The sequence below is a fragment of the Erpetoichthys calabaricus genome, chromosome 12 (genome assembly GCF_900747795.2).
Source record: "Erpetoichthys calabaricus chromosome 12, fErpCal1.3, whole genome shotgun sequence".
NCBI classification, from domain to species: Eukaryota; Metazoa; Chordata; class Cladistia; order Polypteriformes; family Polypteridae; genus Erpetoichthys; species Erpetoichthys calabaricus.
The window spans coordinates 71,238,587-71,251,238 of record NC_041405.2 but is presented as its reverse complement, the minus strand read 5'-3'; the positions used below and the strand labels follow the sequence as shown (position 1 = coordinate 71,251,238).

At 40.4% G+C, this 12,652-nt stretch overlaps 1 protein-coding gene across 1 annotated transcript in view; it reads left to right on the top strand.

Annotated features, from left to right (window-relative positions):
* Positions 1–12,652, top strand: part of il1rapl2 (interleukin 1 receptor accessory protein-like 2) — a 1,145,651-nt gene that overhangs the window by 1,118,547 nt on the left and 14,452 nt on the right. The window contains exons 9-10 of the mRNA XM_051935188.1: positions 2,588–2,728; positions 5,573–5,743. Of these exons, the coding sequence (XP_051791148.1) occupies positions 2,588–2,728; positions 5,573–5,743 (312 nt within the window). The remainder of the gene's footprint in view (positions 1–2,587; positions 2,729–5,572; positions 5,744–12,652) is intronic.

Genomic DNA, 12,652 nt, shown 5'->3' with positions numbered 1-12,652 from the left:
AACAAATACAGTAAAATGTGAACCATTCAGGGTTTGTATACTACTGTTCCTCAACTATTCACTTGTCATATCTGCTCTTTTTACTACAAATTATGGAAAAAATATTTATTTTTAGTATGCCTCATATACTACACTTTAATACAGTAGAAAGATTTCTCGGCCACATGTGAAATGACAACCTATTTTGGGCCAATTTACCACAATATGGAAGCATAAGTGTCACTTGGATCTCAAAGATCAGCATAGCAGTTTGAAAGTGATAACAAATGTTGCTGCTAGAGCCTTACATGAGAAGTCATGGCTACATAACCCTCCTGCAGGGCCCACTGCTTTGGACCGAATCTTACTTCAGCACTATCCTCCGTATCCTGTGTCTCTCTCATCTGTCTAACCCCTCAGCTGGTTTAAGCCTCACTGAGGTCTTATCTGACATGACTTGCATTGTTTTTTATTTTGTTTTTTTTACTAACAATTTACGAGTATTAAACTTTATTGTAATGATCCTCTGAAAAATCCTCACATCGCTTGTGTCTCGTTTTAGTCCCAGCAAATGCCTTCTCTGTGTGTATGTGTGTGTGTGTGTGTACTTCACTTCCTGCAGCTTTATGGGAGAATGGCAAAAAGAGGACTGTTAAAAACAAATACACATGACATCTCAGATAGCATTTGCTGGAAGGCATATGGGTGACACTATAGTCACCTACAAAAAGGTTCTATGGTCTGATGAGACCAAAATTAAGCATTTTGGTTATCAAACTAAATACCATGTTTGGTGTAAGCCAAGCATTGCACATTGTCAAAAACACACCATCCCCACCAAGAAGCATGGTGACGGCAGCATTGTGCTGTGGCGATGCTTCCCTACAGAATGTCCTAGAAGGCTTGAGAGGGTAGAGGGTCAAAATATGGGGGATTTCAGGAGAAAAACCTGATGTGGTCAGCAAGGAACCAGCTATTTGGGAAAAGATGTGTTTTCCAACAAGACAACAACCCCAAGCACAAAGCTAAGGCTGCACAGGAATGCATATTAAAAACAACAATGTTAATGTCCAGGAGTGGCCAAATCATAGTCCAAATGTCAATCCAACTGAGAATTTGTGGGTGGAATTGAAACAGGCTGTTCAAGGCATGGCCCCCATGCAATATGACAGAATTTCAGCAGTTTTACAAGGAAGAATGGGGAGCAAACTTCAGTGTCCAGATATGTAACGCTGATAGTGCAAACAGACTCAACGCTGTAATTGCTGCCAACGTTGTAAAAGGGGGTGAATCTTTATGCAATCAACCATTTTTTGTTTTATTTTTGTAATTCATTTAGATTACTTTGCAGAGCATTGTTGACACTTTGACATTAAATAGTCTTTTTTCTGTTGGTCAATGTCAAAGCTAAATTAAAACCACAGTGTAAAATTTTGTAAAAAAAAAATAAAATGCGAAAATGACAGTGAATACTGTTTACAGTCACTATATATTTGAATATGTGGTGGCCTTCAATCCATCTATTCAGCCAGTTTCTTCCATAAGTATTCAGATCCGAGGAGAGCCATTTACAATAGATGGCCTTTTCTTCAATAAAATGAGGAGATTGATGCCTCTGTTGTAGGCTGCATCTGGAAATCCTGCTTTGAAAAATATTATGTTACCTCTTCTGCTATAAATTTTCCTTCTGTTTATTTTTTATTTCATGAATCTTCATCCCTGCTCAGTTCATGGTTGCAGTGTCCAGAACTTATCTGGGAAGAACTGGGTACAAGGGAGGAATCAACACTGTACTGTGAACACGGGACAGCCATAACGCTGTAAGCCCTGAGTGGGTGCTAGTTCATCACACGCATACTCATAGCAGAATAGTTTTAATATTGTCTATTAACCTGACATGCACAAGCAGATCATACAAGCTCAACACAGACAGTGGCCTGATAAAGGTTTGAATCCAAGACAGTAGCAGTGCTAGTCATTACGCCAGCCTTCTTTCATTTGCATGCAATGCACTTAACTTTAACTGAAACTTATGATCTTGAAGTGTCCCCATAAAAAGCAGTTTCACTCTCCTTTTGGAGCTGACAGGCTATTTGAGTGTAAGGCAAACTCACAAAGTATTACGACATCAAAAGCTGCTGCTTCACAAATCACCTCCTTGCTTGCACGAGTTGCATATGAAGGAAAGTGCTGAGAATGCCAACATGAGAAATTGGCACGCCTAGAGCACTGTGACTGAATTCAAGATTGATGACTGCTGTTTCTGTCCGTGGCAGTGGAACAGCCAGAATGGGCGTTTTCTCTCCAACGAGAAAGTGCAAATTATTTTCTTCTCAATGGACTCTGACGTGATTTACTTTCCACAAGTCACAACCAATTAGAATCAGCCGGTTTTATTTTAAATTGCATACACTCTTTTATAAAGAAAAATTGAAAAAAAAGGTGTCATGCTGCTTTGGAACTATTGAAATCTGAAATTAAATTACATGTATTGGCCGCCAATGAAAAATAAGCATTTGAATAAATGTGAAATAGTTGTCTTGGAAGGCACAGAGCTGGATGTTTGTGATGTCTGTATGTGATCATTTTTTCTGCTTTCTTTTTGCAGACTTATATAGAATGGAGCTTGCAGGTGGTTTGGGTGCTGTTCTGTTGGTGCTGGGATTCCTCACTGCCATTTATAAATGTTACAATGTTGAGATCCTCCTGTGTTATAGAAGACACTTTGGAAGTGATGAGACTGAGGATGGTAAGTATAGAGAAGAAGTGGATGGCCTTATGATGGACATGTGAGCCTGAAGCACTGTCTGTTCTGCCAAATAAGCCTCGCTACATTACATCCTGAAAAAAACGGAGCAAAATGTGGAAATTCATCCCATTAATATTTCTATAAGCCTCAGTTTTGTCATTTGTTAGAGGCTGTAGCATAAGGCATATTTGCCCTTAGTGTAACTTTTATGAAAAACTGGGAAAGTCAGACTCTCTCTATGTAAAAATTCTTGATTATATGAAATTTCTGCTAACATTTTCCTAATGCTGTTACTACCTATATCTATGCAACATTTTTGATTTGGGTTATGATACTACTTTATAGCTCAAGACACCCTGGTTTAATTTCTGGCACAGCTGTCGTCTGAGCAAAATTAGCACCTTCGAATAGTGTCCTGGGTATTCCAGGCATCATTGCACATTTCAAAGATGTGTAAGTTAGGTTAATTGACATCTTTAAACTGGTCCTGTATGAACAAAAGTGGATAAGTGACTGAGTGAGACCTGCAAAGGACAGAATTAAGTCCCCCAAGAAATCTTCAGCTGAGAAAGAAGGACAGACAAGGGACACAATGGGGGCATTTGTCCTGAATGTGTGCTGCATGTCCCTGAAGGGCATTAAGCAGGGTGCCAGGATAAATATAAGATAACCAGTAACGACGCACTGCACAGTAGCATGCAGTTAATACACTTGACTTGAACATTCATAGTTTTCATACTCTTTCTATGTACGTTTAGCATTCGTTTGCTCAGAGGTTGATGTGCTTGCTGCTTCCTGAGCAGCTCTTCTTTTCTCCATTCTAGCAGCCCATCTCCTCTCTTCTTTCATTAGCATCTTTTTGCGTTAAAACTGAGTAAGTCAGTATTTGTGTTGCAATTACTTAGTACATTTTCCTTAATTTTTCACTTAAGCTGGCACTTAAGTCTTCAATCTGCCTCAAGAATGATTTAAGATATGAAGAGGTAGAGGAAGGTGGTAGGGATGAGAACACATGAATCACACAGCTGCTCTGCTGGCCACTGCCGAGAGTTGATCCTACAATAAAATAAAATAAAAATAAAAAGAGTAATAACCTTGGAGGTCAATCATCACCCCAAAAGAGGATAGTAGACGCCACGTAGTGTATGTGTACCAAATTTCAGGTCAATAGTTCAAATGGTTTGCAAGCTACAGGTGATTTAAAATCCTGGACAGACAAAAGGACAGCCATGGTAGCGTATTATATAAGAAGAAAACAGACAGCAATGCCCTAGGTTGAAGTATACAATGCTTCTCTAGAATCGTATGAAACAGGCAAAAAAGTACTAGTCAGATGGTCATATTTGACCATCTTCTTGCAGATAGAGTGACTAGGGAGAAAAGGCTAGAGAGAGTAATGCCTTCTGACCACCAGAATGCACATAGAATTACAAGGAAACATACAAGACTATGTTCTCGCCCCAGTTGTGTGGACAGCTGCCTTGGAGATCTGGTCCTTTAGAGAAACAAAGGCTCTTGGAACTTTAGAAGCTTCTAGAGAGATTTCTAGCTCAGTGTCTGAGGAGCAATTGGATGGCTAATCCTAACTCCAGAAGTGACCCAGGGCAGGATTATATTGTAAGGAACCACTTCATTCAGAAAGAGTTGTGAAGAAACATTAAATTGATGGGAAGTAAAGAGGCCAGGTTCTGAAAAAGAGGGTGAGGGGGAGAGAGAAAGAGAAAGATACTGGAGGTGAGGTATTATGATGGGGTGCAATGAAGTTCAAGTAGGTAAAGTTTAAACCTGTACATGCTGTTAAGATTATTTTGTGAGTTTTTCTATAGTTTACGCAAATTTCTCTTGCTCAGTTGATATTGTGGGTTTTGGAGTTGCTAAATCCAATTCAAGCACTAGTTCATTTTAGATTTATAGCATCTAAAACGTATATTTGTGCTTTTAAGTTAAATGTTATTACCATATATGTAGAGTTCTGTGAAATTTCTATATGCATATCTGATCAACTTACACTTCACCACTCTGAATTTATGATGAAAAAAAAGTTTTAAAAAAAGTTTAATATGAATACTTGTAAAAAATTACAAACAGTAAATTAATTTACTGTATACTGTATATCCATTATAATTACACAACAGGAAGTTTGTAGTTGGTTTTTACAGTTTTTGAAAAAAAAAACTTAAGGTTCCCTCTGGAGACTGTATACAGCATGCACATTTGGTTTCTATCTTACAAAAATATCATAACAGCAGTAAAAAATCTGAAGTAGAATAGCTGAACTATTCCAGAACTGAAAATATGAACTGAATTATTTGCAGCCTTAGTTATGAGTTGACCTGCACATCCCAAAACAGGAATTGATTCTCTAAACTGATCGTGTGTGTGTGTGTGTGTGTATGTGTGTTTGCGTGTTGATGCATCAATGAGTGAATCCTGCTTCATGCCCCATTTTGTTGGAATAGGGCTTCATTGAGTCTTTGCATTCCTAAACATGATTAAGCAGATTCAGTAATGAATAAATGTAAAAATGATCGAAACGAAGAAGAATGATCAGATGGCTGTAGGCTGGAAAAAAAGATGTTTTTGTTAATATTTGGAAGCATTCATAGGACTGTCAATGCATGGAACAAGATGTTAAGTAGTGCAAATGAATGAAGTTCCGAAGGAACGTTCAAGTATTGCATCAGCAATATTTTGGAAATGTTGTGTAAGATGGAACTGATGATCTACTGGCTTGAATTCCATGTTGTTACTGTATTTAAAACATTCTTTTTGGTAATGTTAAATGATATACTATACTTAATTTGGTACTGAAAATGATGCATAACTTCTCACTTCTGTTGACAGACAACAAGGAGTATGATGCCTACCTGTCTTACACAAAGGTTGACTTGGATTCACTAGATCATGAAACAAGTGATGAGGAGCAATTTGCACTGGAAATCCTCCCAGATGTGTTGGAGAAACATTATGGATACAAACTATTCATCCCTGACAGAGATCTCATTCCAAGCAGCAGTGAGTAATGTGAACATCCAGACTGCCGGACATCTTCTTGTGTGAAAATAACATTTTAATCAACTGCTTTATTCAATAGATTAAATGGATGACCGACAAGTACTGTCTGTAGTTTAGCAGAGGGGACAAAAATTGCAGGATTGTTCTGGTGCAGAGAAGACATAGCCTTTTCTTTTTCCAGAAAATATTCCGTGACAATCTTTATGTTTGCTTGTAATTTTTAGCTGTTGATCTATAAAACTAGAATATCTTAGTTCAGCCAGGTAATTATTTGATCTCACTGATGCTCATGCCACTTGTGAATAAATTCTAAATAATTTAGTAATAGTTAATATAGAAACGTAGAAAACCCAATAGGTGATTGTTGTCCGGTGAAGTAATATGTACTACCAATGCGTATAGAAATTTGAAGTAAATATGAAAATCAAAGTAGTAATATGTAATAAATTGACATATGGAGATGCTTTATGAAATGTTTTTAAGCAGTAAAATTTTAAGAGCAAGAATATTGTACAGTACCTTTTTATATTGAACACTATTGCAAAGACGCCGAAAATGAGAAACCATTTGTTCATAGCGGCAAAGTGATATTTTTTAACTTGATTTTCAAAAACATTGACAGGGCTGGTAATCAAAATAAAAGAAGTATTATACAGTGTGCAGACAGGGGTTAAGTTAGCTTAAAAAGTTTAAGCACTGGACCATAGTGTGAGGAACTTTTCTCAAGTTAGGTGGAAATCTCTTAGAGATTCGGGGTTTGGGGTTCAGTGGCACACCCTGGTGTTCACTACAGTATATATATATATAGATATAGATATAGATAGATATAATTTTATAATTTTTTATAATTTTATTATTTAGAGATTAATCCTCTTCATATTAAAATGCACATAAGGCATCAACAATTTGCCTCCACCTGGTCCTGTCTTGAGCTACATGTTCTGCTTCACCCCATGTTAGGTCTATCTCCTTCAGCTCCTTTATCATAGTTCGCAGCCAGGTTGTTTTACATTGGCCTTGTTTGCACTTCCCTGGTGGTGTCCATCTCAGAGAAATGTTAGGTATACAGTTCTGGTCCATTATGATGACTTTGCCAAGCTATATTAAGCATCGGCACTTGATTTCCAACACTACACTCTGGATCAAAGTCTTCTTGTAAAGATCTTCATTGGAGATTTTCTTGAGCCAAAGGTATGACAGATATCCCTGAGAAATTCATTGTGGAAGGCGTTGATATTATTCATGTCTTCCTTTGCCACATTCCAGCATTCAGAGCCATATAAAAGAACAGGTTTGACATTGCTGTTATAAAGGCTGAACTTTGTTATTAGGCTGTACTGTTTGGACTTCCAGAGATACAGTATGTAAACTCCTCAACATATTCTAGTGGAGCATCATTTATTGTGATAGGTGCACTAGGATTGGCATTTATGCACATCACTTATGTTTTAGAGGCACTGATGTTGAGGCCTGTTTGCTTGGTAAAGGTGTTCAGTCTGACAGTTTTCTTCTGCAAATAGTGTACTTTTGAGGAGAGGGCGCCTAGGTTGTCAGCAAACTCAAGAGCTTTAAGCTGGGGTAATGGAGGCCTCTAGGTTTATCAGCTGTTGTCCTCTTCATAATCCAGTCAATGGCAAGCAGAGAGAGGAAGTGAGAGTTGATAAACCCCTGTCGCACACTGTACTCCACTGGAAATGAGTCTGACAGGGTTCCATCACTATGATGAAACTGACAGTAGAACTTCCCCATAAGTGTTACGATCTTTGGAGGAACTCCATATGACTGTAAGATCATCCATAAGTTGTCACGATGCAAGCTGTCAAAGGTGTTTTGGAAGTCGATGAAGTATTGACGTCAATTGGGCGCAGCGAATAAAGGCAAATGCAACAAAATTATTACAGAAAATTTATTAGATAAAGGCAATGACTGAATGTATAAAAAGGTGAAAGCAAGTTACACTTGAAGCTGTAGATTATGTGCAATGCCACGTAGATATTCGAGATGCGGTCTATTAGCATAATCAAGGACAATTAATTTAATTTGCTCCGAAGGTCATCCTTTTGAAGCGCTCCTTTATTTGCGCGCGCATTTATTCGGCGCTCAATTGAGGTCGTCCTTTTGAAGCTCACCTTTATTTACGCGCGCCTTTATTCGGCGCTCAATTGAGGTCGCCCTTTTGAAGATCGCTTTTATTTATGTGCGCTTTTATTCTCCGCGCCCAATTGAGGTCGCCCTTTTGAAGGTCGCCTTTTTGTGCGCGCCCTTATTGAATAGAACCGGGGTGGAGGGCGGAACGGGAGGAGAGGGGAAGGACGCCCATTCCGCCCCCTCCGTCATGCTAGTCTGCTGATTTCTCGTTCAGTATGCACTGCCTGCTCATGTGCCCACCCCCAGCTCGTCACCTGAGTCATTTTCCTCTTTGCACAGTCCACATGCACCTGTAAGTCACGTAGACTTTTCATTGTTCTTTGCGGTTTTGGCTGCTTTTCTATATATAATCCACCAAGTCACCTGACCACGGTAGTAGCGAGGGGGGGGGGTGTACAAAGGGCAGGGATGTAATCAGTTCGAGCGTATGACCCGCTAACCAACCCGCGGTGTAGCATACGCCGCATAATTATGTATTGATGGGTGAACACTTCCTGAACGACACAATTGTCCAAACAGAAGTGAAAACAAAATCGAGCCCAGTGCATTCTTTAACTGCCTTGTGGCGCAGTGGTAGTGTTGCTGCTTTGCAGTAAGGAGACTGTGCAAGATTTTGGGTTCGCCTGTATGTGTGTGTCGCTCGCTTGCTCGATGCACGTGTTCCTGCAGGCATACCAGTAAGTGAATGAAAAGATGGAACTCTGGAGAGAGCAACATACAACTGTCCGTGACTGAACACTGTTTTTGGCAGATACATGCATATCTTTTTGAAAGTTTGGCCCTGTGCCTTATTAATTGTCATCGCAAAGGCAAATCAAACAGGAAATTGTCTTCGTGTTAAAGTAAAAGGCAAATTATCCGCGACAAACAAACTGTTTTACACGCTGCATACCAACCCGCGGCGTACTATACGCCGCATAATCACGCCGCTTTTTTAATGTTTTTTAAACAGAGGGAAAAAAATGAACATTTGCAAAATCCGTAACGCTGCTTTCAGTAAGTACAATGCACACGTGTTTAATTTGTGCCAGCCGTCTTTTCTGGTTTGGGCTGCTTTTGCAGTGTTACTGCTTGTGCATATTAAATCTTGAAATCCTTCGAGTAACTAATTAACTAACTAATACCCACCCACCCAGCTTGTGTGAAAAAAATGCGCCCGTTCTTTCATCATTTTGTTGCAGCCTCAAAGACCTGCTCATCATGTTTTCTAGACTCAATATACATTGGCTTTTCACTCCGTGCGGGGGTGCGCATTCATCTCGGATTATTACATCCTGCTAGACTAATTTGCTACACGGCTGCGTTTGAAAAACCGACTTATCCCGGATGAGTTTCAACGGCATTAATGATTAGGAATCTGGTTGGAACAAAACCCTGCATCCACAAGGGTTCACCAGGACCGAGTTTGGGAAACACTGCTGAACACAGACGAAACCGACTCAGGTGAGGAGTTGGGGCGGGCATAGTAGTTGCAGCTATTGATTATTCAGTGTTGTTTGCCTGGGTGTTTTTAAATGCATGTTGAGATATCTCTGCACTCGGAACGTTTTTGAACAAATCGTGCATTGAAAGATCTGTTTGGAATGCGTTTGTTCAGTGGAGTGGGTGTTTAAATGTGCTTTGAGAGATTTCTGGCGCATGAAGGTTTTGGAGCAGTGTTGACACTGAAAAGAATTCAGCAGGAAATGTGTTTTGAGATGGTTAGTAAGGTATCTGCGTGCGTGAAAGTGTTTGTCGGAAATTTTGCATACAAATCTTTGTGTTGAATGGATCTGCATATGGTTGTGGACATCCATCTCACCTGTGAAGTCCTCGTTACAAAATGTGCAATTGAAGGTGAGAGTGGAATGAGTTCATAAGTGTTTCTTGAGAGTGTGAGTTGTTTTGAAGCATTGTTGGCAATGTTCACATTGCATAATTCGTTTAGTGTTGTGTTTTTTTAAATGTGCGTTCAGATATCTCTGCACTCGGAAACTTTTGGAACAAAAGGTGCATTGAAAGTCCTGTGTGGAATGCGTGTGTTCAGGGGAGTGTGTCTTGAAATGTTTTTCAGGAAGAGGAGAGTGGGCAGGTGACGTCACATTAGTGTGGCGAGCAAGTGGGTGTGCACCCTATGTGCACATACTGACAGCATCAAAAGATGTCACCAGATGGTTATCACGTGTGTATTTGAGAGGCATGAGAACCTTGTAATGCCCATGATCCAAAGGACCGCTAAAGAGCAGGGATATGGAGAGACGCTGGGCCGGATTGTAAACTCGAGGAGAGGCATGAGGATATTCTTGGAAGTAAATGCTGATAGTAGCTGGAAGGATTTGGGACATTGCCACAATTTCTGCCTCGCCACCATAGACTCCGGACGTATTCATGTAGTCATCGTATTGTTGAGCAGACTGTATAACAATGCCTCTGTGACTAACAACAACGGACACCATGTCGCCGAAGTTATCCCAATGTTGGCAAACAAAGCCAACAGCCATGTTGCGAAGTTTGAGAGCAACAGTTTCGTCAATGATATTTTTCTAAAGAAACCCGACTGATAGAAACAAACAGTTACCTGATGCAGGAATTTCTATAACATTGAAAGAAGTGTTGTTTCCATGAAATACATTTGAAACGGTAGCCATGGAGGGCAAAAGAATAGTCAATGTGGCTCACAGCTGGATTTGGACAGCAGCACAGAGCAAAGCGAGTGAGTATGTGTTTGATGAGCTGTTCGAGTTGGCGAGCAGTGCTCTGAGGTGCGTTCCCGATCACGTGGGAGGAGGGGTAGAGTTTCTGGGTGGGGCTTCGTTGTTCCTTTCCCATGGTTTTCGATGGTGGACGCGGTCAGGTGTCGTAACCAAAAAGAATAATGAAAAGTCAACGTGGCTCAGAGGTGCATGTGGACTCCTAGCACAGATGAAAGGGACTAACTGGGTGGTCGGTGAGTTTTTGCGTCCGGGCACATGAGCAGGCAGTGTGAATGCCTAGAGAGCGAGGGTAGACGTGGGCCGGGGAAAAAGGAGTGTTGGTGGGCGGGGAAACGTTTTCCATGTTCCTGCAGGACCATCTAAGAAGACGCATGTTTGTCGCGGATGCGAATTGCTGTATGTAGCGCGTAAAACAGTTTGCTATGCTGCACGCGGTTGTGCGTCGTAACCGAAAAGTCAACATGGCTCAGAGGTGCATGTGTACTGTAGCACAGACGAACATAAATGACGGCGTTTTTTCCGAGTCGTCACGTCCGAGTTGGTGGGCGTGGCTCTGCGAGTTGTCGTCGTATCCAATGGTCTTAGAGTTGGTGGGCGTGGCTCCTTCCTGCGTGCGCCATTGGCGTCTTACTTGTCGGTGGTTTAGTGAATCCACGCCCCTTCCGGCGTGCTTTCCATGGGTGGCTACTTGTCGCGACTTAGTGAATTATATATATAGATTTTGCAATACCTTAACAATGGCTGATGCTGGTTATCTCAGCTTCATCCTCTTGAAGGACTGAGCCTTGAAATACCTTAGGAGGGTCCAGAAACCACTCTTCTAACAAGCCACATATGGATCTGGTGGTTTCTCCAATACTGCTACCACTGAAAATGCTACACTTTGTACTTTAGCAAAGGCCAAGAGCTGCTTTGCTCATCGGCTACACTCCTGCTGGAATTCATAAATCTGGCACTCTTCCCTCAGATTGCTACCTTTGAAAGGGCTGAACAAATACTCTAACAGAGTGCAGAAGACCAAACCTATTGTCAGGTACCACAGATATGGCACTCTGCCCTCAGATCGCTACCTTCAAAAGGATTCTGAAAAGAAATCACATGAACAAGCACAGCGTTCTCTATATTGTAGTCATTGTTCAGAGTAGATAATATCAGTAAACAAGAAATTTTCAATGAGATAATACTCAAACTGCGGTGGGCTGGCGCCCTGCCCAGGGTTTGTTTCCTGCCTTGCACCCTGTGTTGGCTGGGATTGGCTCCAGCAGACCCCCGTGACCCTGTAGTTAGGATATAGCGGGTTGGATAATGGATAGATGGATAATACTCAAACTTTATTTCATTCTAAATGAATGTTTATTTGTAGAGAAACCAGGCATCAAATACTTGAAGTCAACATAGAAAAAAACATACAACCTGAAAGATTTAAATCAAAGGCCAGCAAGTGTTGCTTCAGTAGAAGCAAGAGATAGACGTTGATGTAAATAAGAGAGTCCATTCTTCCTAATGCAGATATGGTGTTCTTCAAATGTATCCGCCATTGTGCAGTCTTTTTTCATTTCTCTATTGAGGCGCATTTTCATTTTGTACATGGTGCTGTACTTTAGTCCTCTGAGAGCATGATGTTTCATTCCATCTTTAAAACTGCCTATGTCCTCTCTTTTTTCTTACCAACACTACTTTTCACATTTCTCATATCAATAGCTATAATATAATGTATTTTGTATGCGTCCAGCCAATAGAGGTACAGCATGGTACAGAATGTATGGGAAACAACTCACATATGTTGCAGTTGCTAAACTTGGATTTCATAACAGTAACAGGAATATTCACACATTTTGCTTAATTGCTGTATAACATGTGTAACATAGCAAGTTCAAGTTAAGCTACTTTACCAACAGCGCACAATAAAATTATAATAATAATTTAACCTAACATTCTCAAACCCACTAAACCCAATTTAGTTGTCTCAGTAGCCCAAGCTTACCCTAACAGTAACCTGTCAATGAAATAAAGAGTGCCCATGTATCTGAGAATCCCATCTTCTGTTTCTTTTTTTTTAATGTCACGA